The sequence below is a fragment of the Xiphophorus hellerii genome, chromosome 12 (genome assembly GCF_003331165.1).
Source record: "Xiphophorus hellerii strain 12219 chromosome 12, Xiphophorus_hellerii-4.1, whole genome shotgun sequence".
Taxonomy (NCBI): Eukaryota; Metazoa; Chordata; class Actinopteri; order Cyprinodontiformes; family Poeciliidae; genus Xiphophorus; species Xiphophorus hellerii.
Genome location: NC_045683.1, coordinates 1,100,925 through 1,125,956, shown reverse-complemented (window position 1 = coordinate 1,125,956; position 25,032 = coordinate 1,100,925). Strand labels below are relative to the sequence as shown.

The 25,032-nt window shown below is 41.0% G+C and overlaps 2 protein-coding genes across 3 annotated transcripts in view; both read left to right on the top strand.

Moving 5' to 3' along the window:
* The first annotated feature begins 11,297 nt into the window (after nucleotides 1-11,297).
* LOC116730194 (uncharacterized) overlaps nucleotides 11,298-25,032 on the top strand; it is a 32,669-nt gene continuing 18,934 nt past the window's right edge. The window contains exons 1-4 of one of the 2 annotated variants that reach the window (XM_032579219.1): nucleotides 11,298-11,308; nucleotides 16,579-16,583; nucleotides 22,938-23,065; nucleotides 23,229-23,285. In XM_032579219.1, the coding sequence (XP_032435110.1) occupies nucleotides 23,267-23,285 (19 nt within the window). In that variant the 5' untranslated portion in view covers nucleotides 11,298-11,308; nucleotides 16,579-16,583; nucleotides 22,938-23,065; nucleotides 23,229-23,266. Of the gene's footprint in view, nucleotides 11,309-16,578; nucleotides 16,584-21,361; nucleotides 21,663-22,937; nucleotides 23,066-23,228; nucleotides 23,286-25,032 lie in introns of those variants that run through there. The other variant, XM_032579218.1, reaches the window with a different exon arrangement.
* On the top strand, nucleotides 13,629-19,355 carry LOC116729599 (GTPase IMAP family member 9-like). Its single transcript, XM_032578255.1, has 4 exons — nucleotides 13,629-13,643; nucleotides 14,823-14,838; nucleotides 16,157-16,228; nucleotides 17,891-19,355. Exons 1-4 carry the CDS (start codon nucleotides 13,629-13,631, stop codon nucleotides 19,240-19,242), a joined length of 1,455 nt encoding a protein of 484 aa, XP_032434146.1. The 3' UTR covers nucleotides 19,243-19,355.

The window sequence follows — 25,032 nt, the reverse complement described above, 5'->3', positions numbered from 1 at the left end:
TCATGGACAGAATCTCTAGACCAGCCAAGGTGTTGAGGGGATCCGATTTGGTGGCCTTAGGATCTCATCCCTGCTTTTTGCAGATGATGTGGTCCTGTTGGCTTCATCAGGCTGTGATCTGCAGCTCTCGCTGGAGCGGTTCGCAGCCGAGTGTGAAGCGGCCGGGATGGGGATCAGTGCCTCCAAATCTGAGGCCATGGTCTTGAGCCGGAAAAGGGTAGAGTGCCTTCTCCGGGTCAGGGGGGGTGTCCTGCCCCAAATGGAAGAGTTCAAGTATCTCGGGATCTTGTTCACGAATGGGGGAAGAAGGGAGCGGGAGATCGACAGGCGGATTGGCGCAGCGTCTGCTGTCAAGCGGGCGCTGTACCGGTCCGTCGTGGTGAAGAGAGAGCTGAGCCAAAAAGCAAAGCTCTCGATTTACCGGTCGATCTACGTTCCCACCCTCATCTATGGTCATGAGCTTTGGGTCATGACCGAAAGAACCAGATCGCAGATACAAGCAGCCGAAATGGGTTTTCTCCGTAGGGTGGCTGGGCTCTAAAAGGGAACATGTCTCACCTACAAAAAATAATGTTTTAAAATAAATTCTCAGCGAACACAAGAAAAAAGAAACTGATGCCAGTTTTAGTTGAATGGAAACACAAGTGCTGAAAGCAAAAAGTGACAAAATCTCACATTAAAAAACTTCTGTTTTAAAGAGAAATCCTCAGAAAGCATAAAAAATAAGAAACTCCCTCCCTCTTAAATGGAAAGACCTTAACAATAATAATACAAGATTTTAAAAAAAGATCATAATTTAAACACAAACTGATCCACAGAATCCCTGTAGATCATGCAACTAGTTTCACATTAAAGCTCCATGTAACTTTTATAGAAAATATTTTTTTACATATTTGTTGAAATTGTCCCTATGACTTGATAGTATGGTATTAGATAAATGCTAACTAGAAATATCCAATCAGAACCTGCAGGCGGAGTTTTTACTGTCAGTCCCAATCTTGTGTCACAGTCCCACCCTCAGCTCTCCCCACTTTGCTTTTTTCTACTGCTGCTGTTGTGAATGCTTGGCTAGTTAACATAGCCTGACGGTGGATAAAGGAGTTTTCTGGAATGATAAGTTGTTTCTTCGCCACTAGCACATTTAGTAGGGAGTACATGAGTTGATTGACAGCGCTAACTAAGCCACGCCTCCTGGTTCTGATTGGTTGATTTTGGTGCATTTCCAGACAATAGCAGCTCAGAGAGGAGATGGAGGAGATTGATCTTTTTACAGATTATTTGTCTCATAAACTGTCACCATATAATGACAATTTTAAAAATTATGGAAAAAAACAGCAGAAAAAACATTTTTTATAAAATTTACATACTGGAGCTTTATGGGATCAGATTTATTTAATCTTTTTATGTTGACATTTAAAACTTCAGTTCTTTAAGTACTGAAAATGACTCAGCAGCTGGATTAGTGTTCCAGCCTACAGCCTCTAACAAAGCAGACTTTTAACCTTCTCTTTCTTCACTCGGCATTGATTTGTTGTTTCAGCAATGAACTTTTTCAAAGACCTGAAGAGATCCTAAAACTGTCTTCCTTTATAACACATCGACTCCAGGACAGATCAGCTGAGCATCAATCACCTTGACAGAGAATCAGATCCTTGTTGATGTTTCTGATTATTTTTCTCTCCACAGCTTTTGAAATTTTGCATTTGTGGCCACAACCAGGGTTGTTTGTGTGGTGAGAAAACTATTATAAGTTAACATCTGCTGATCATGTCATATTAAATGCTTGTGAACTCTCACCATGAGAACCTGACTGGGCTACACACACAAGGTTGGGAGTTGTGTTCCTACCGCTGCAGGGGAACCAGACAGTTTCCCATGTTTGGATGTTTATCCCTGGTATAAAACTCATGGTTTGACTGGTGGAGCTTTTCATTCTCAACTTCTTCATTATTGACTGTTTTACAAGCTCCCTGTATTGTGCACAATATACAAATAAACCTGACTGAGTGATTTCATCTTACAGCAATTAATTTTTTCTACAACAATTTGGTGCCGTGACCCGGATCCCTCAACTGGACATCTGAGGTCAACACATAGAATAGAATAGAATAGAATAGAATAGAATAGAAGTACTTTATTCATCCCAGCAGGGAAATTACTTCGCAGTTACAGCATAGAGACAAGACACAATAACAACTACCACTGAGTAGTGTCATGAGGTGCGGGTGGTGAGGTGGTGAGGCAGAGGCAGCGGACCCAGGAATGATGAATATGATGATGATTTAATGAAGAATAAGTCAAACAACGGACAGCAGGCACACGGAGACACTGAAGCTAACATAGACGACGACTAGACTGGACATTGACGAGGACCCGACGAGGAACAAGGAACACAGGTGGAGTTAAATACACGGGAGGGTAATCACAGAGACGAGACACACCTGGGAACAATCAAGGGGAGGACAGGACAACGAAGAGACGCAAGGACACAAAAAACTCTAAATGAACACAAAAAACACAGATCCTGACAGTACCCCCCCCCTCAAGGGCGGCTACCAGACGCCCAAAAAAAAAACCACAACAAGGGTGGGCGGAGGGGCGCCGGATGGGGGGCCAGAGTCCAGAAAAAACAAAAAACAACCCACCATTGCGGGCGGAAACACAGGGAGGGCCAAGAGTCCAAAAACAACAAAAAACTACCCACAGGGTGGGCGGAGGCAAAGGAGGCGGGAACCACGGAGGTGGTCTGGCGGTCGTCCGCGGCGGCGGGAACCACGGAGGCGGTCCGGCGGCCGTCCGCAGCGCTGGAGGCGGGAACCCCGGAGGCGGTCCGGCGGCCGTCCGCGGCGCTGGAGGCGGGAACCACGGAGGCGGTCCGGCGGCCGTCCGCGGCGCTGGAGGCGGGAACCCCGGAGGCGGGAACCACGGAGGCGGTCCGGCGGCCGTCCGCGGCGCTGGAGGCGGGAACCTCGGAGGCGGGACCCCAGGAGGCGGTCCAGCGGCCGTCCGCGGCGCTGGAGGCGGGAACCTCGGAGGCGGTCCAGCGGCCGTCCGCGGCGCAGGAGGTGGCAATGGGGAGTCCCGGGGGCCGCCCTCAGACGGCGATGACGAGCCCCCCGAGGCAGGGTCTCTGGTGGAGCACAGGGGGTCTCAGTGGGAACGCCGGGAGTCTGAGTCGGAACACTGGGAGTCTTATAAGGAACGCAGGGGGTCTTGGTCGTCGGGGTCTCGGAAGGAACATAGAGGGTCTCGGGAGTCGGTGTCTCGGAGGGAACGTAGAGGGTCTCGGGAGTCGGGGTCTCGGAAGGAACGCAGAGGGTCAGGGTCTCAGGAGGAACGCTGGGGGTCTCGGTCTCAGGAGGAACACTGGGGGTCTCGGTCTCAGGAGGAACACTGGGGGTCTCGGTCTCAGGAGGAACGCAGAAGGTCAGGGTCGGAACGCAGGGAGTCTCTGGAGGAACGCAGGGAGTCAGAGTCGGAACACAGGGAGTCAGAGTCGGAACGCAGGGAGTCAGAGTCGGAACGGAGGGAGTCAGAGTCGGAACGGAGGGAGTCTCTGGAGGAACGCAGGGAGTCTCTGGAGGAACGCAGGGAGTCTGAGTCGGAACGCAGGGAGTCTCGGAAGGAACGCTGGGGGTCTGGGTCTCGGAAGGAACACTGGGAGTCTCGGAAGGAACACTGGGAGTCTCGGAAGGTGCGCCGGCTGGAACGCCGGCTGATTCGGCCTCGGGTGCGCCGGCTGGAACGCCGGCTGATTCGGCCTCGGGTGCGCCGGCTGGAGGTGAGCCGGAGCGGAGCCTCGGGGCCGGTTGCGGGGGCGAGCCGGAGCGGAGCCTCGGGGCCGGTTGCGGGGGCGAGCCGGAGCGGAGCCTCGGGGCCGGCTGCGGGGGCGAGCCGCAGCGAAGCCTTGGAAACGGCTGCGGGGGCGAGCCGCAGCGAAGCCTTGGAAACGGCTGCGGGGGCGAGCCGCAGCGAAGCCTTGGAAACGGCTGCGGGGGCGAGCCGCAGCGAAGCCTTGGAAACGGCTGCGGGGGCGAGCCGCAGCGAAGCCTTGGAAACGGCTGCGGGGGCGAGCCGCAGCGAAGCCTGGGAACCGGCAGCGGAGGTGACAGCTCCGGAAGGCGACGAGGGGCCGGGTCCACCGGCGGCTCACGTCGCTGTCTCCGGGCTGACCGTGGAGGTGGCGGCTCCGGAAAGCGACGAGGGGCCGGGTCTGCCGGCGGCTCACGTCGCTGTCTCCGGGCAGACAGCGGAGGTGCTGGCTCCGGAAAGCGACGAGGGGCCGGGTCTGCCGGCGGCTCACGTCGCTGTCTCCGGGCAGACAGCGGAGGTGGCGGCTCCGGAAAGCGACGAGGGGCCGGCTCCACCGGCGGCTCAGGTCGCTGGCTTCCCGGACGGAGGTATCGACGGGGGCCGTATCCGGGGGGTGCCAACACCAGTCTTGTCCCCCGGAAAAGCTCCCGCTGCAAGTCGGCGAGGGCTTCCACTAGCTCCCTCTCCTCCCTGCCGGATCTCCGCCTCATTCCGCTCTGCTCCTTTGGTCGGAACCTCGCTCCAGCTGGGTCCATTATAGCAGCCTCACCGATCGGTATGGTCGGGTCCTTCTGTCATGAGGTGCGGGTGGTGAGGTGGTGAGGCAGAGGCAGCGGACCCAGGAATGATGAATATGATGATGATTTAATGAAGAATAAGTCAAACAACGGACAGCAGGCACACGGAGACACTGAAGCTAACATAGACGACGACTAGACTGGACATTGACGAGGACCCGACGAGGAACAAGGAACACAGGTGGAGTTAAATACACGGGAGGGTAATCACAGAGACGAGACACACCTGGGAACAATCAAGGGGAGGACAGGACAACGAAGAGACGCAAGGACACAAAAAACTCTAAATGAACACAAAAAACACAGATCCTGACAAGTAGTAGTTGTAGATAAAATAAAATATAAAATGCTATAAATTGTAAAAATATAAAATGCGTTAAGGGTTAGTGTTAAGTTCACAACCTGGACACTCAGCTCCAGCCTCAAACCTCGCTTAGGATTTAAGAGAGAAGAGGGCTGCTGGTCGGCTCCAGCGCTGGGATCAACAAACTCAAAAAAGTAATTCCAAGAGTAAGATACTCGACCCTGCAGCTGCCTGGAGATCGGGTTGATGGGCCTGCCTTGCCTGGTGGATTATGACTTGTCTGTCCAGATTAGACCTCTAGTGTGCTGGTGTAATCCAGCCTATCAGGCTAAATGGAAGGACATTGAGCTTTCTTTGTTGGACTTCCAGTCTGTCCTGGGATGCCTGGATGGGCTGCCCCAGGCGTACCAGTTACAAAATTTATGTTTGAGTTTCTCTTTAAATAATTGGTTAAAAAGTTCAATCTCCACAAACAGATAGGAGAATTGAGTTGGCCTGCATATCACCTGCTTTTCCTCCCAGCATCAATAAACCACAAATATAGAAGATGGGAGAAACAGGGAATCACTGCATTCTGTAATATAATTAAAATTGGGGAGTTATTGAAGTTAAGTACTTATGCTGGACTTATGAGGTGGGCAGAGAAGATTTCTACCGTTATTTGCAGGTCCGAAGTTTCTTTAGGAAGGAAATCAAAATCCCTGACTTGGATGCAGAGCCAGAAATATTACAAAGATTTATGGATTCACATGCTGGCAAAAATACAAAAGGCATTATCGGCAAACTTTATAGAGATTTAGGATCTATGAATAAGATCTCAACTGATTATATCAGACAGCAATGGGAAATGGAAGCAAATGTAATAATTCTACCTGAGGTTTGGCTGCAGATTTGGAGGAACACTCTGTCCACCACAAATCCTTTGACATGGTGCGATTTCTGCTGGAAGAATCAGTTCACAGTCCTCTTGCTGGACCTGGTCCTATATTTTGGGACTGTCCACAGCTGAAGACCTTCTGGAAGGTTGTTAATCGAGTAATCTGTGAAATTATGGGGATAACTTTAGTCTTTTCATTTCCTGCTATGTTCATAGGAATACTTCCTGAAGGAATCAGTAATAAGGACACATACCTGTTGAAGATAGTTCTGACTGCAAGCAAGACAGTGATTACTAAATGTTGGCTCCAACTAGACCCCCTACTGTGGTTTAGATACCATGAAATGTGTGGGAAAGGTAGCGCAGCCTTCACCTTCACAATAAGCCTCTACCGTCCTCTATCTGAGGTTTGGACTGATGTGAAAGTTCAAATTTAAGCTGGAAGTACAGAAACCAGAGGAGTTTTAATCATGTTGGTCATTTTTGGAATGAGTTTCTTTTGAAAGTCAGACAGGCAGATTCACTTTCTCTTTTTAAATCTTTTCTTAAATCTTATTTTTCTCTTTGGCTTTTGACTCAGCTTGAATTGTTGGCTTTAAAGTTTTAATTGTTTTTTGTGTGCAGCACTTTGTCTTCTGGTGTTTTAAAATGCTTTATGAATAAAATTCTACTGTATTGTACTTTTCAGTTTAGTTGTTACAATTCAGCCCCTCAGTAAAATATACAGATATAAATATAAAACTTTGTGAAGATTTTGTTTTTGTTCTTTTGGAGGCAAAACAGGAACGAACAGCTTTTATTATGTTAAATTCCATTTAAATATTAATAGTGTTTTAAGACATGATTTCATCTGGGGAGGTTAATGTGTAACTAAGTTTCACATTAACTCAGATCAGCGTTTTTTCGCCCTACTGACAGACCAGGAAGGATTTCATTTCAGTGCAGAGACTCGATCCTGAACAGAGAGAAGAAAAAACAACAGGCCTTCGCGGCGCTTTCGCTGCTCGGACCTGATACCACAGCAAACTCACATTTAAGGTAGGTAAACATACATGTAGCTTTGGGAGATTCATAAAAATACAATAATCTATCCTATTATCCAGATCAGAAAAGGATCAGAAAAGGTTATACTGCCTTATGATAAAATAAGGATTTTTATCATTATTATATGCCTTTTATCTTCAACTAACAACTTTAGACAATTATTTAACAAACATGCTATTTAAATCTTACATTTTCTGAATTATGTTAATATGATCTTTTCAGAAACATTTGTTTAGCTTCTATTTAAAAGCTCATTCTTCACACAGCAAGGAGTTTTGATTGCCAGACGTGTTAATATTTAATTTGTGTTCACACCTCTGACTGTAACTGTAGTTTATAATACCATTTCAACTGGTTACAGATTTATACTGTGACTTTAGTTGGTACCAAAAAAAGGTTTTATTATTTTACGACCTTTGCTATAACCAAACTTTGGCCTCCAGGTTTGATATAAAATCAATATTTTTCAATTACTGACAGTAAGACAATAAAACGAGGTTAACATTCCTTTACTGAAGCAGCTGAGAAAGCTTTAGGAAGCAAAAATATTGATTATTTTAAAGTAAGAATCTGTTTTTAAACTGAGTCTGAGTTGAAATGTTCAACAGTTTTCAGTAAGTTTTAAATATAAACACTGTTGTTGTAATCCAGTACTGCTCATCTCTCCACCTCAGCATATAAATCTTCTTTGTCTTTTACCTGTTAATTATGTGACTTACTATCTTCACAGCTGCATCACCTCGAAGAGGCAGCATTATCTTCCTCCCACCTGAGAGTAAGTTGAGCAACAATACTCTAGTTTGGCTGTTTTAATTGAGTTCAGTTCAGTTTATTAATGTAGCACCAATTCACAACACATCTTCTCAAGGAACTTTAAAAAATGTTGGTTAAACTTTCTAAGGAAACCCAACAGATTTGCAGAATGCATTCCTCCTAGACAAGCACTTGGCAACAGTGGGGGAAAAACTCCCCTTTAAGTCAAATCCTGCCAGGTTTATTTATACATCACATTTAATCAACATGGCAGTTTAAAGTACTTAACATGATAAAACCATAACACGGTTCAGAAAAAGCAAACAAGCAACGAACATCACATTTTTATCAAATTCCATTTCAATGCTCCATCACTGAACATCGAAATAATCAATGTTCCATTATTCATAATCTGAGGCAACTCTAAGCCTTGATCTTAAAGAACTCAGAGTTTCAACATTTTAGCAGTTTTATGGTTCTCTGTCTCCCTGTCTTTATATAAACTATGATTTAATTGTTTGTATGAGGTAAGGTTTTATCGGCTCTACTTGCCTTTATTTGTAGTAAATAAGGGCAAGTTTATTTGTAGTTTATTTGTAGTAATAGGTAACTACAAATAAAGTAGTTACCTAATGACCTTTGCTGACATGCAGCAAAGGTCATTAGGTCAGGATTTGAACCTGTAACAGCCACGTTGAGGACTGAGGCCTCATACATGGATTGTGCCTTACCTCTGCTCCACCAGCATCCCTCAGTCTGACTTTAAAACACAACAGCATTCTGGAGCACAGCAGGTGTAGAACTAATATCCAGTCCCTTTACTCAGCAACTCAGACGTCCAAGTAGGAGCTGGTGAGAATGTAGTAATATTTCTTTCATTCATTTTTAGTGGAAGAGATGAGAGGAAAGAGGAGACTAGCTGCTGCGTATCTGGTTGTGGTGGAGCGTTTTTCTGTATAGTTGGTATCAGTTGATGAAGGATTTTTGTTTGACTCATCTGTGAGGTTTTTATACCATCTCCACCTCAACAACATTCCCTGTTCTGCTTTTTCATGATATCCTGTGTCTGATAAATAACACTGAACATATTTGATTTGAATCATTTGGTCCAGATTGAAGACTGAATCTGCCTGGTTTGAAGAGACGATTACGCTGCCAGAAGATTCTGTGATTTTCGACAATGTTCACTGAGATAAAAGTTGATGCTTTTTTAAAGACATTTCTTAAACATCTGCTGTATCTTCAGATAAGTCCAGCTGTTAGTGGTGGTCCACCGATGAACACCTTCATTTTGACACTTCTTTTTGTATTTAGCAGGTGATTGAAGTCATTTTTCACAATGCCTGGTTTTTGTTTGGCAACATTATTCATTCCAATGTGAATAATAGGATCCTCTAAGGTCTGGTCTTCAGTAATTGTTGGTATTTTCTCTATAGCATCAGACACCATGACATGGGAGAAAGCTGATCTCATTCACTGCCCAATCTCTGACAATAAGAACTTTTGTTTTCTGGTTCTGAGTAACTTTAGGAAGAAAACGTTTGAATCTTGTCGTTTCATATGTAGAGTCCTGTTAAAGAGCATCAAACTTGTTTCTCAGTATAGCTGATAGCTGTAATGGCTGCAGTTTGCTGTAGCTGGTGCTGTGGCAGTAGAAGGGAAATATCGGCTCAGTGGATCAGGCTGTTTGGGCTAAATCCAGGGTTCGTCCTGATAAATGTCTTCCTAGATCTAAACGATGGATTTATTTTTTGGCTTTTCTCTGAGACGGTTCTAAGACTTGTCATGTTGCCAGGTAGCTGTCTGTTAGTTCCTCTGTTAATTATGAATCATTGGTAAAGTTGTTTCATTTTAAATCCTTTGTTGTCCTCAAAATTCATCTATTCTGTAACTTCAATTTTCTGGAGAAGCTTATTAAAGTCTTTGGTGGATAACAGGTCATTTTCTCTCTGGCTTGTACTTTTGAATTTAAAGTAAAAAATGCTACAGACTTAAATCTGAAGTAATCCAGTTATGAGGGAAGAGAGTTTTAAAGTAACTACAAAAACTGACTATGTTAAATACTTTTAAAAGGCAAAACTGAGGATGAGAGACCAAGAGAAGCTGCTCCTCCTTCTAACGCCAAGCAAAGTCTACCTGCTGAAAAACCTCTAGCAGAACCAGAACCCGGTTCAGTGTGGACAACCATACGCCATGACTAGCAGCAAGCACTGATTCAGGAGTACTTCCTATGTTGAATATGAGTAGAGAGTAAATGGCAGTAGTGGCTCCTTTACCAGAATCATCTAGGAGCAAAACACAAGAAAACTTATGAGACGGTTTTAACACTTATTAAATGAAAGAGAGCACAGAAAAGTAATCTCAGAATTTTTAGCAAAACAAGAGTCAAATATTAAGTGTTTGACAAAGCAAAGATTAAAAAGGTTTTAATAAAATAGAACAGATCTGAGGTACAGAGCATCTCTGACATGCTTGACTCATCCTGGGTCCCACCAGCCATGTGCAGGTGGCCTTCGATTTACTTTATATCATTTAAAACGCTCATGCACACACATAATAGTTGCTACAATCAATCAACACTCCAACTACAAATCAAATAAATTTAAAACAAAGTCAAGTAAAAAGTAATTCATAAGTACAGATTATAAATCAAAACGGTGTATGCTCAAGCATGCAGCTATTCATGTGCATGAATGGTGTTTTTGTTGACCAGGACTGCAGGCCAAATACTGTATCTGGGTTAATAAGTAGCCATACAGTTCAAAGTTCTGCTTAGTTGGTTTTGTGGATGGATAGTGATTGTAGAAAAACCAGTAAAAGGCCTGTTACTAAAACTATAAAGATAAATACACATATATATTAAAAAATGCCATAAAAGCACAAACATTACATTTGAGCCAGAACTTCATAACTTCGGGGAATTATAATCAAGATTAGAAAAAGGGCTGTAAAATGGAAACTGGAACCATTCATACAAACATTATATCTTAGATTTTAGACAAGACTCAAACTCACATGCAAGAACTCTCAGGAGACAGTAGTAAAAGTTTAACAGGCTTATTGTGAGCTAGATGTAATAAATAGTAAACCCCTGAGTGTCTAGGAGCACTGCAAAGGAAAGGAAAAGAGGTGAGCCAGGTTGGTTGGTGGAGTTAAAATCAAGGTCAAGAGAGGAGAAGCTTATGGAAAATGTTGGAGGAGTGGAGAGAGTCCAGGAGGCTTGAAGCATGTAGAACTTGGAGAGCAACCAGGTGAGGTTTATGAGGTGATGAAGTGAGAATCCTTGAGGTTCCTGGTTGTGGAGTTTGTAGCTCTGAGAGTTACTGTATAGAAAGAGACTGGATGATAAATCTATGAAGTAGCTTGGTGGTAACTATGAGGAATAACACAAGGAGGACGCGATGAGGCAAGCTCATACATTAGAAAAGACTCAGGGGGCTGGAGGTACCACAAAAATCAAAACTTAGGCATTGAATGACTGACAGCTCTTCTTATCCTGTACTGATGGCTTGATGGGTGCCAGGTGTATGGAGGTTAGCCATGCCCTCCAGTGGAAACCTGCAGTTCCAGCAATAGAGGAAAAAACACCACACATACATAACAATCTTGACAGATTCAGGCTGATGAGACACAAATCAAAAAAATGAAGAGCATCTAAAAGGAAGCTGAAAAATCCAGTTTAACTTATAGAAAACATTTTAAATAACAGAGTTGAGCAAAGTATTGCAGAATAACACTGTAATGGTCTCGCTGTGGTGTTTTGTACCAAAACTAACCATGAGCCAAACTCCTTTCACACAAGTCAAGATTAATTAGTTCTTCCTTTATTTCCACCTAGAATGAGGTGAAACTGCCAAAACACAAACAGCTCAGGATGAGCTGAGAGCAGCTAACAGAAAGTTTTACATACATTAGAAGTACAACAACAATGCTACCTCAGGATGCTACCTTAATAATGAGCTACGTAACGGCCTAAGAAATCTTAACAGCCTGCTAATTAGCAATGACATAGCTAATAATCGAATCGCCCACAAATATCTCCAGAACCAATTAAACATAAATTCAATAGACAACTCACTTCGTTTCTCATATGTTAACATAAACGTAACATAAACATTGAAGTATAAGCTGCTACTTACAGGCATAGATTCGAAGAAATCGACCTGGAATGCGGCGTTCACATTAGACACGTCTGTTCATCTGCTCTACCGCTAGCAAACGAAACATACTAAACAAAAAGTAAAGCAGTTCCCAAAAAGTCCAACAGGTGGCAGCAGTGCGCCATGCAAACTAAAACACCCACAGTTTACAGGACAAACACAGAACCTTTAACTGGAACTGAGGATTGTTTCTAAGGGAGTTTTCACACCTGATAGTTTAGTAGACTTGGTTTGATTGGAGACCAAAGTTGCAGCATGTATTACATTGTTAGTTGCTGCACCTCATCAAATGAACCAAACCCTTTGAGCAACTTGTTTGGGTCATGATTTCCAGTTCTGTCAGTTCTGAGGCCTCATATGGTGTACTAATAAAAATAAAACTTGTATTTGGTTTAACCATTAAAATGGGAAGAAAAAACTACCGTTTTATGCAATTGTCATTTTTCTTATTTAAATTAACACCAGAATAAATCAAGTAAAAAAAACAAAAAAACAATGCCGATTACACAAAAAATAAAGAAGATTACATTTAATGACAATATAATAATTTTAGTACTAAATACTGAAAATGTGATCAACATAAATATTTTCAATCATAAACGATTTAATATCATATTAGTCGTGACTGAGTACACACTGAAGGCTGTTTAGTCTCTGAGTAAAACGTTTTTATTTATTTTTTTCAGTGCATGAGATGCGGCTTGTTCTGCTTGGCAACAACTGGTGTGACAAGAGTTCAGTCGCCAACCTACTGCTGGGTCAGAATACGTTCAGCACACAGGAGGAACCAAGCAGATCCACCAAAGTCCATGGATTGATTCAGAAAACAAGAACGGTTCTGATAAACACGCCGGACCTGCTACACCCGAGCATCTCTGAATCCAAACTTATAGAACATGTGGATCATTGTGTGAGTCTCTCTGCTCCTGGACCTCATGTGTTTCTGCTGGTTGTTCAGCAGAACATGACTGACCAGCAGAAGCAGAGGCTTTATAGGATTCTTGAACTCTTCAGTGAAGACTTGTTGACTCATTCACTGGTTCTGATCTCAACACCTGGATGGGAAAAGAAAATACCCAGTTCAAGTCATGTGTTTCACCTGAAGCCTCTGGAGGATCTGATCAGAAAGTGTGGAAAAAGGTGGATTAAGCTGCAGCCTGACCCCACAGAGCTGCTGAACAACCTGAGCCAAATTTTGACAATCAACCATGGAAACCATGTTAGCTGTGTCCTTACAGAAGTTCCTTCACCTTTGAACTTTTCTCTAAGCCTTGGTATGTATTGACAAAAATGTTAAAAATAATTTTTAAACAAATGACAGACCCTGTATTTGCAACAATTTCTCACTTTCATGTAGAAGTACTGATTTACTGCCCATTACTGCAATTGATTGTTTTTGCTTGTAGTTTTACTCTTATTGGTTACTCAGTAGTATAAGGAACTAGAAAAGAAATTAGCTGATTGGAAAAATGACATAAAGAAGAGATTTGGTGGCTGCCTTGGGACTTCACCACTGATGTTTAATGTATCTAAAAAGAAAAGGCTGAACCTGCCAAAGTATTGAGCAAAGCAAGTTGATCAAATGTACAGGAGATCCCAGAGGCATGTCCAGAGCATCGACCCATGACTCCCTCCTCTCTGAAATGTTCAGTTTAAAGCTCTAAACAAACCAGAGGCACAAAAAAAAACCTTGAGCCAAGAGGACATCAGCTTCCAGAGTACAACCCACAAAAACATGAAGGTTCACAGATTATTTAATTTTGAGCTGATTATATTTAAACATGTTTAAATATATTAAACATATCTAAATATGTCTTCAAGCCCAGCCAGCTGCAATCCCTGCCAGCTTTTGGAAAATTATTTTCATATTATAAGCAGGTATGAAGCCCAGCAAGGTGAGTGCGCTCTCAGCCCCGCCCCTCCCTGCATGACCTCTGCTCCCCACATCCCATCAACCCAGAGCAGGTGAGCTGGCCAGTTTGCTCACAACATGGGATCCGGAAAAACAAAGACTTTAACTGCAGACAGGAAAGATCTGATAATGGTCTGTGAGCCAAACTTTGCATAATAACAGTATGCAGGAGTTAGATCTTTGGGTTTCATGGAGAAAAGACTTAAATGTATATCTTTATTGTTACATAATCAGAAGAAAGGCCCAAAATGAACTTTCAGTTTTCAGACATGCAGCTGGCTCTCTTATTCTTAAATAGGGTAGATGTGGTGAGGACTATTTGACAGTCAAAGACAGAGATGATGTGGCCTTGAATTCTTACATAAAATGACTGAAGGACATCTGTTCATTGAAAATAAGCATCATATGTCATTAAATGTAAGGGTTAAGTTACTACCACTTTGAAAATGAATTAATTATTTTGCCATTTGATTTATAAGAAAAAACAAAAGACGACAACACAATGATGATAAAAAGAAAATGAGATTCTAAAAGAGTAATGTTTTATTGTTTTAATGTTCTTTACTGAAACTTAACAGCCATTTAGTGTTCTTTAAGGTTCTCCTAAATTATGGCAGACCTAATAACAAACAATGCTTTGACTAAGTTACTTATGTTTCAGCTCCACATCCATCATTCATGCTGTGCATTTTATTTTCCTTTTTCACATTTAGCCCTTTATTTTTAGAATTTTGCTGCAACTGAGCACAAATGTAAGTTTTAAAGTGCAGTAATCCAAATAATATTGTTCTTATGTTTTGGGTATTTTGTTTTAGAAAAGCTTCGGACACAGCACTATATTTTGCACTACATGTAAATATTACACTAATGATGATGTATATTTTGCTTGGTTCAGAGTGTTTTAAAAATTGTATTTATTAAACTAGAGTTTGGTGATGACTTACAAAACTTTGCTGTATTTTTTATATATATATTTTTTTTTTTGTAGAAGGTGATGTCAGAACCGAGCAGCGCGGACACAGCCTGGAACTTATTCCGCCAGACTGTGAGTTAAATATTGTGTATTTTTGCTTATCGTCTATTCATCCACATTATGCTTAATATTCTCAAAATGCACGGGGTAAACTTTGGTAAATAATTTCAAAAACTCTTTTTCTCTCAGGCTGAAGGCCTGAACGGTTGGGGAAACTCTATAGAAGAAAACATTGTGCTTAAGTAAATTGATTAATTAAAACCAAATCATTGATAAAAACTAGCTTGTCCTCATTTTGGCTGAATCCAGTCTCTTCTGTCCCATCTGTGGACGGTACAGAACTCCTTCAACCAGAAATCAAAACCTACTTCAAACTTTACACAGTGAAATCATCACACCAGCTTCATCGTTTTAAATCAGAACCACTTATCTAATTCCTAAGTGGTTCTGGAATTAGATAAACATTTTTTTAGTGTGTATATCTTATGGTACTTACTTAGTGAGATTTCTTTTGTTTTGATTTTGTAAACTCGGTTGGACCAAACAGGGACCAGAACCAAAATGAATTGGAGCAGCATTTAATGACACATTTCCACAAAAAAAAATATGTAATTTAGTTATAAAATGTGTCATGTCTGAACATTTCTATGAGCATTTATCTACACAATTTATCACCATTTACGAAGATACAAGGCACAATGGAAAAATAAAACAGCTTGAAGGTTATCCTGCAATAGTCAGCCCCGCCCACTCCTCACTACTTCACAGGGCTGCCTACTGACCAGTTCTCCGTCTAACAGGTCCGGAAAATCTCTGAGTCCTGGGTATTACCCTAAAAGTACTCTATAAGAGATAATCTATTTAAACTGGTGGCGAAAGTGATTCGTCTAGCTCTAACTACCTCCAATCCAGAAGTTATGACCCTTTACAGTTAAGAAACAATCAGCTGAGTAGCCCTCGCAGCTGCATAATTCCAATAACCACTTCTGTTAACGGTAGCCCACTTTCTAAATCATAACTTGCACTTGGAACCGGCTAGATTATGTTTAGTGACTTAGATGTAAGTCCCAGGGTCATTATTTACTCTCACCAAAGGAAATTATGAAGCCTCCTATTTACTGGAATCATGTACATTAGTTTTACCTTAAACACACTCAACCTGTTGTCAAACCTGTTTGAATTGATTGCAAATGATTACAACTTCACCTTCATTGACAATAAATCACATCTTTCTCTTATTATTAATCATTAATCATAAATCATCAACCATAATCTTTCCACAGTTAAATCAAATGATTACAGAAATCATTACAGATCACATTTCAGGAAATACATTTCAGAAGGTTATTATGTGATTACTTATACTCATATTTTTCAGACTTATTGAACTTAATTGACTTTTAATCAAACTACAAGATTACTTTATTTCTTCCAAGCCATTATGCACCTTTTTCTGCGTGTACCTGGAAAGATCTCATACCCTTATGCCAGTTTTCTTGACAAGCTCTTCTGTGATCTTGCAGTCCAGACATCTGTCAGGAAGCCTGAAGAGAGAGGACTCAGTACTGGCCAGACGATCCTGTCAACGTGGAGAGGTAAGACTCCTACATCTATGAATATGCTGAGGAAGTATATTATAAACTACATACTACATCTTATTTCTGACTGATCTTTTTGTTCTTAGTATTAAGATGAAGAGAAACTAAGAGCTATAACTTTCTCTTTTTGGTTTGTTGTAATGTTTTTCTAATTGAATTTTCTCATTGATCAAAATGACCTAAGTTCTTTTAATAAATTAAAAGAATGATGTAAGCATGTAAATCCTTTACCTGATTAATGTTAGTCTCGTATCCCTGAAAACAGCTCCACACATACACTGAAAAAAGAAACTACCGTATTTTAAGCCACTACTTTTTCCCCACGTTTTGAACCAGGCGACTTGTAGCCTGTGTGGCTTTTCTGTGGATTTTTCTTCAACCACCAGGGGGCTCTTTAGTAGGAAGTGAATCATTGGTAGTCAAAATTGGAAATCAAAGAAGAAAGTGCTGATTTTCATTTAGAACAAGCACATGCTAGCAGCAGGCACGACTGAGAAATGTTTTCAAACTCAAACCCCCTCATGAAGGAAACCACAGGAAGAAGTTCATATGATGCAGCTTTTAAGTTGAAGGCTATCGATGTGGCAGGACATTAGGGAAATACAGCCGCTGCACGTAAATTAGGGAAATACAGCCGATGCACGTAAGCTCGGCTGAACGAATCCATGGACAAAGTTGGAGACGGAGGGCTGCGTCCTTAATAACAGATTTATTGTGAAAAACCAAGAACGACGGAGATATGATCGGTTTATAACCCGGTGCAGCTTATATATGTATGTTTCCAGTTGTTTTTTTAAAAAAACCTTTGTGGGTGCGACTTATAGTAAGGTGCGCTCTATAGTCCGGATAATACGGTAATTGAACCAACTTAATTGATTTGCTTCAATTGGTAACAAGTAATTCAATTAAGTTTATCCAACTCAATTTATTAAGTTTAGCTTTATTTCAAGTAAACTAAATGATTTGAATAAGACTGACTTAAATCTGTCATTTTAAACATACTTAATGAATTCAGTTAAAAAACCTAATAAATTGAGTTGGATGAACATAACTTGAGTTTGTTAAATAAATACTCAATACACTGTTTAGAGTGCACTCTTAACACAGGTTCATTATTAAGTATTATCCAACTTATTTTAAGTTGGATAATACTTAATTGAATTACTTGTTTCCAATTGAAGCAATTCAATTAAGTTGGTTCAACTAATTTCTTTTTTCAGTGTATGTGCCAAAAGTTTTGTTGCTATTCTGCTTATGTAGAAAAAACAACACAATTTTGCAATTGGGGTGTTTCCATTAAATAAGAAATGAATTAAAAATCCCACCTGAATAAGCTTGTTCATGTGGTAAGTCATTAATAATCATGGCAGTGATGGATGTGAACAGTTACATGAGATATTTAGATAATTCAGCTGTGGAGCTGCATGCATCTCCTGTCATTGATGAGATACATCAACAGCCAGATGTGCTTCAATAGCACATTGAAGCCAGATGTGCTTAAACAGAGAGACGTCTCAAAGTTACAGGACTCTGCAAGTGGAGTTTAAGACCTCTGAGTTGAAATTAGACTTCTGTCCATGTTTCAGCATTGTTTAAGTTTCAGGTTTTTTGTTGTCTTTGTTACTGACGTTTTCTAATTTCATGTATTTCATCCCACAGTTGACCATGAGAATCCAAACAACATCAGAATTGTTCTGATCGGGAAAACTGGCAGTGGAAAGAGTTCATCAGGAAACACCATCCTGGGTAGAGAAGAGTTTCAAGCAAAAATAAGTCTAAGATCTGTCACAAAGCGATGTGTGAAGAAAAAGACTGAAATGGATGGACGGCCAGTTTTTGTGGTTGACACACCTGGACTTTTTGACAACAGTTTAAGCCTTGCAGAAGTTCAGGGTGAGCTGGTGGAGTGTGTTACTCTGGTAGCTCCAGGTCCTCATGTCTTCCTGCTGGTTGTACAGATCGGCAGATTCACACCAGAGGAGAAGGAAACGATAGAAATGATCAAGAAAATCTTTGGGAAGAATTCAGAGAAGTTCACCATCGTTCTTTTAACTGGAGGAGATTTCTTAGAAAGAGATGGCCTCACTGTTGAAGATTATATTCAGAATGAAAGTGATGATTCTTTCAATAAGCTGATTGCTGACTGTGGAGGAAGATACCATGTGTTTAATAATCATGCTGTAGACAGCCGAGCTCAGGTCAGAGAGCTGATCAGGAAGATCGATGACATGGTGAAGACGAATGGAGGACTCTGCTTCACCAACGAGATGCTGCAGGAGGCTGAAGCTGCCATACAGAAGAAAATGCAGGAAATTCTAGACAGAGAAGAAGAAATGAAGAGGAAGATGGAAGAACTTGAAGGAAAACATGCAGCAGAAAAAGAGAACATGAACAGAATACTTAAAAAACAGAAAGCAGAAAATGAACTGCAAAGAAAATCACTCCAAGAAATGGAGGAGAATATCAGGAGAGAAAATGTGCAGCGAAAGAAAGAGCAGGAATACAGAGAGGAAGAAGAGAAGAGGTGGGCAATAAAAGAAGAAATGGAAAAGATAAAGTTGATGAATGAGCTGGCAGCTTTGGACAAAATAATTAAATCAGGATTATATAGTAGAGGTACTGAGCAGTCCCTGGAGATAAAGAGACGAGATCTGGAGGGGAAAGAAAGGCTGATGGAGAAAGAAAGACGAGAGTGGTGGGAGAAAAGACACCAGGAAGGAAAACAGAGACAGCTGGGGGAGGAGATGAGAATTAATAATCTCAAAGAAGAATATGAAAAGAAAAGGGAACAATATGAAAACTCTAAAAGAACTGAAGAAAAAATTCAAAGAGAACTGCATGAAAAGCAGATCAGACAACTGGAGGAGAAACACCAGAGAGAAATGGAAAACATGAGAAAAAGATTCATGGAAGAAGTTAGAAAGCAAGCAGAACTGGGGGGAATGGGAAAAGTCTACAGTTCTTACATACCATTCCTTAAACACTTGGAAAAAACATGCAAACTGCAGTAATAATTCATCCCTTTGTAAACACAGCAGTGCTCAAGTTACATTTACATGATAAAAACAGAAAAAAATAAAGACAAAGTCTTATAAGAACTCTCAACGTTTATCGTTAAATTTGTTTTTCACTATTTTAAAGAAATATTCATTATTTTCAGCAAACACCTCAGTATCAGTGCTCAATTAACTGATCATCAAACTCCGAACACAAGCATCCAACAGCAACCAGAACAACAAATGGATCAGCAAACCAGTATTACTAACATCATGCAGAGGCAAAATGACATCACTGCCATGTTGGTTCAGCAAAACCAAAGCTCTGTCTTGCCACCAGGAAACATCCCTGTTTTCGATGGCGATCCTCTTCAATATAGATCATTAAAGTGGATGGATGGATATAAGAGCGTTTGAAAACATCGTGGAGGCCAAAACGTCCAACTCAAGTGACTGTTTGCACTTTCTAGAACAATACACTAGGGGGCAGCCTAGAGACCTTGTGCATAGTTGCCAGCATTTACCATCAGAAGTGAAGTGGGCCACCTTAAAGCTAAAAATCTTCTTTTTGATCATTTTGGAAACGAATATAAAATTGCACAAGCCTATATGGAAAAAATTAACAACTGGCCAGCTATTAAAAATTAGGATATTAAATCACTGCAAGTATTTTCTCTGTTTCTTAAGAGATGCTAAAATTTAACAGAACACATCTGAACTCATATGAAAGAACTGGAATATTAAAGATTTATTTCATCTTCTTGTTTTAATTGTAAGGAGTGACTCTGGCTCTTTCTAAGTCAGCTTAACTCCCATTAAAAATCGAAACATGTTGTCACTACTGCACCTACCTGCTTCAACCTGCAGGGGGAGCTGAACCTCATCAGGAAGATTTGCAGCTTTGTGGGTTTTAGTGATTTACTGACCCTGGAAATGTTTACATGTTACTGTCATAAGCTGAGAGATCAGATGTACTATGAAGTGTACAATAATTATATAATCATTTTCAATAAATCAATACATTATGTTTACATGTATGTATGTATTTCAATAAGTCCATCACTGAACGTTGGTGCATTAGATTGGATCCATATAAACTGATGTTTTCAAGCCTTTATTTCTGGTCATTATGAAGATTTTCTGTTTGCAGCTAAATAAACATAACATGTAGAATTAAAATATTACATCAGACAAATAAAACAAAGACATTTTAGTTGGGAAATATTGGATAGATGAAAAGTATTTTTTGACATATAGGCTAAGTCTCATTGGAAACATATTTTTACTGATTTATGAATGTTTTATAAAATATTAACTCTAATGAACTGAATTGAATTTAAAGTGACTTGTATTGATTTGGTTATAATACAAATAAGAATTACATTAATACTTCAAGTATCATCATCACCGAAGACTGAAAGAAGAAATCCAGCACCAATCTATTTAAGATGGACTTATGTTCTCTGAAGTTATTCATCTTTATTTGTAAAACATTTTTTATTTACATTTATGAAACTCTAAAACTGAAGATATCTTTACTTATTGTTCAAAATTCTAAAGTCTAACATTTCTTTTTTTAATGGTATTGAATTTATCCTTATTCATACATTTTCTGATCTTTAAATTATTTTATTTTCAATTATTTTCTATTAGTGAATCTATGAAAGCAAAAATCGGTGTATTCCATTATCCACGTTACAATTTGCAGTACTGCAAAAATGTTTTTTTATTATTATTATTTATTACTTAAATAAACGTATTTTAATCTGTAGGAAACTTTCTGATCTTCAGTTTGAAAAAAGACGAGAGAAATGCCCGGATGTGCAGTTGGTTCTAATACGCCCCCTAGCGGTTGGATAAGGAGAAGGGGCGGAGAGAATCTAAATACTTTCGATATCAACCAGCTGAACACGGAGCAGCTGACGGTGAGGAGGGATGAAGATAAGAAAGGAAGAAGATTATATGAAGTACAAAAGTCAGTTTTTATTAGAAATATTAAAGAGAAAAACAGAAGAGAAGAAATAATAATGATCAGATTAAGAGTAAATCATACCTATTTAAATGACATTTTATATTTAATAGGAAGGAAAGATAATGATAAATGTGAAGGATGTGGAGAGAAAGAAAATGTAGAACACGTATTGATGAACTGTAAGACAAATGAACCTGAAAGGGAGAAATTGAGAAGAATGGTTGGAAGGACAAGTTAATAATGGAGTCTTAAGGGAATATTGGGAAATGAAGGAAACATAATGGATATTTACAGATTAAGGAAAGCATTTTTTATTTATCTTCAGAATACAAAATTAAAAAATAGAATTTGATGGATGTAAAGTAATGTTGCTACACACTCGTGTACAGTAGGTGGCGGTATGCACCTTAAAGTTGCTTGCGATCCGCCATAATAGGAAAGAAGAAGAAAGGAGCAGCTGACGGTGAGTAAAGTTTGTTAATTTGACACAGAAAGAGGTGAAAGTGTCAGGATTCTGTCAGAGGAGATTTATAGAAAACTCAACCAGATGTGACTCTGCAGGAAAACCAAACTAGATCCACTAAAGACACTAAATGACGTGTTGAACATGGCGGACAATAAAACTCCGTCGCTGTGAAGTAAATGTGTCTCAGTTTGTTTTAATTTATTATATCGGATGTTTTAACCTGCGAACAGCAAATATTCTGTTTTAAAGCGAATAAAAGAGACTCGGTGACGTCAATGGAAGGGAAAACATGTGACACGCAAAGTTACATATTTATACTCAAACTACTGCTGTAGTTCTACAACTACTTCTAATACTAATACTCATTTATTTGGATTCTCTTACAGTACAAACTTGGATCATAAGTTTACAGTAAAGTTTGTTAATTTGACACAGAAATTAACACATCTAGACTCTAACATCAGAACAGTTAAAGACAGACTTACAGTAACCAGCACCCACCAGTTTTACGTTCAAACAGCTGCTGTTTGCTTTTCTTTTTTTATTGCTTTTCTTTTTTTATTATTCTGATGAAACTTCCGGTTTTTGCTCTGCTGTTTTGGGCAACAATCTAAGAAACAAACAAACATTGAACCAATATTTAATGTTGACCCAGATTTCAGCTGCAGCCCGTCCAGAACATTAATATTTTTACCTCGGTATCCAGTTTCTCCTTCTTGGTTCATGTCCAGCTCTCAGCTGATCTGATTGGTTCATGTCCAGCTCTCAGCTGATCTGATTGGTTCATTTCTATCAGGCTCCTGCCAGAGAGGAGGAAACATTTTGATCCTTCAGATCTTCTTACAATAGTTCATGTAAATTTAGAAAGTAAAACTTAAATAATCCTAATATTTTAAAACCTGAAACTTTTTAATGCTTTCAGATTCATCTGAAACATGCAAATCCAAATAACTGTTATTTTAATATTCATTTAATACTTTTTATAATCTAAAATAATTATTTTGATTCAGTTTTGTGTTGGAATAAATGCACAGAATTTACCCTTTTTACAGTCATACCCAAAGTATTCATACTGACTGGTTCTGCTGCTGGTTCTGACCCGGTTCTCCTCCTGGTTCTGGTTCTGACCCGGTTCTCCTCCTGGTTCTGGTTCTGACCCTGTTCTCCTCCTGGTTCTGGTTCTGACCCGGTTCTCCTCCTGGTTCTGGTTCTGACCTGGTTCTCCTCCTGGTTCTGGTTCTGACCCGGTTCTCCTCCTGGTTCCTCCCTCAGCCACAGCGCCCTCTCCTGGCAGCCTGCAGTAACAGCAGACGTTGTGGATCCTGATGAACAGAATCTGGAAACATGGAGGAATTTTCTTCTTCTGCATCGACTGAATGAACTCTGGACTTCCTGTTCTGGTTGGTGATGAGAGCAGAAGCAGAACCGAACATTTTAATCATTTTGATCATCATGACTTCTGTTTTCTGTTTATCTCTGAAGTCATCCTTTCTATATTTGCATATTTTGTTGCACTGGTGTGAAAATAATTTATTTGCATGTTTTCTACTTTAAATCTTGAAGGAATCTGAATCCTCTGGTCACCAGGGCAACGTGACATCATGGCGTCTGCAGAACCTGGTGAGTAACGACCACTCCGCTCTGAGAGCCACACATGATTTTATTTATTAAAAATGAAAAGAGACTTTGAACTGTTTCTGTAAACCAGTTCATCCCCATAACTGACTGACTGTCACTGTGGACAGTTTGCTTTGGCTGTCAGATCCATATTACTGATGATGAAAAACTGAAGGAGGGTGATTATGGAACCAAACTGTTTTACTGGTTTTATTCTGGATGTTTTTATTGATCTCCACTAAACTCCACTGGTTCTGGATGTGACCGCTGACCGGCTGAACTTTAAAAAACACTCTGACCCTTTATCAGCTGTTAACTGCAATGTTAATACTAAATGAAGCAGCACCTCTAACATCAGAAACAGAAAATGTATTTCATCTTTACACATATATGTATGTAATCCTACAGCAGAAACATTGTCTAACTTCAAAATAAAAATGGTGGCTGGATGTTTCTGGTTTCTGTGAAACTGACACAGATTTACAGCAACCCGTCAGGCTGAAGATGCACGGGGCGACAGTGGGAAGGAAAGCGCCTTAGTCTGGATTTGGTCTGGATTGTACTTAAAATATAATAAACTAACAAATTGCAGTAAAAGCATAAAATAGAGATAAGGAGGAGCAGAGGAGAGTCCAACGTGAACTCAGAGAGACACTAAGGACATGCAAGGACAACTACAGGAGGAAGCTTGAGTCCAAACTCGAGCAGAACAGTGTGAGAGATGTGTGGAAAGGAGTGAAGAACATCACTGGGATGAAGGGGAAAGACACACAGATATCTGGGAGCCTGGATAGAGCAAACCAGTTCAACCAGTTTTTCAACAGGTTCAGCTCACCTCCTGCTACTCCCCTACCACCACCAGCCCACCACACATCCACACTGCCCCACCTACCGGCATTCTCCAGCACACCACCTCTCCTTCAGCCCCCCATGCCCCCCTCCTCCCCCATCTCCACTGCAGACAACAACACCTACCCCCAGCTAACGGTGACTACAGGCCAGGTTAAGAGACAGTTGGAGCGATTACACCAGGGGAAGGCTGCAGGACCTGATGGCATTACACCACGGATCCTGAAGACCTGCTCCATCCAGCTGGCCCCTGTACTGGCACACATGTACAACCTGAGCTTGAGGCTGGAGAGAGTCCCGCTGCGGTGGAGGACATCACATCCTGTTCCCAAGAAGCCAAGGCCAGCCGACCCAGAGGACTACAGACCAGTTGCTCTCACATCTCATGTGATGAAGGTCATGGAGAGACTGGTCCTGGCCCAGCTGAGGCCTCAGGTGAGGATGTTTCTAGACCCCCTGCAATTCGCCTACCAGCCCCACTTAGGAGTTGACGATGCCGTCATCTTCCTGCTGCAACGAGCACTTTCGCACCTGGATGGTGGAGGAGACGCTGTGAGAATCACATTCTTTGATTTCTCCAGTGCCTTCAACACCATCCAGCCTCTGCTGCTGGGTGAGAAGCTGCGGAGGATGGGTGTCAACGACTCAGTGATCTCCTGGGTGACTGACTACTTGACAGGCAGGCCACAGTTTGTCCGTCTGGGCAGTGTCCTGTCTGATGTGGTGGTCAGTGACGTAGGAGCTCCACAGGGAACTGTGCTTTCTCCCTTTCTCTTCACCCTGTACACCACTGATTTCCAGTACAACTCTGAGTCATGTCACCTACAGAAGTTTTCTGATGACTCAGCGGTTGTCGGGTGTATAGGGGATGGAGGGGAGGGGGAGTACAGGACACTGGTGG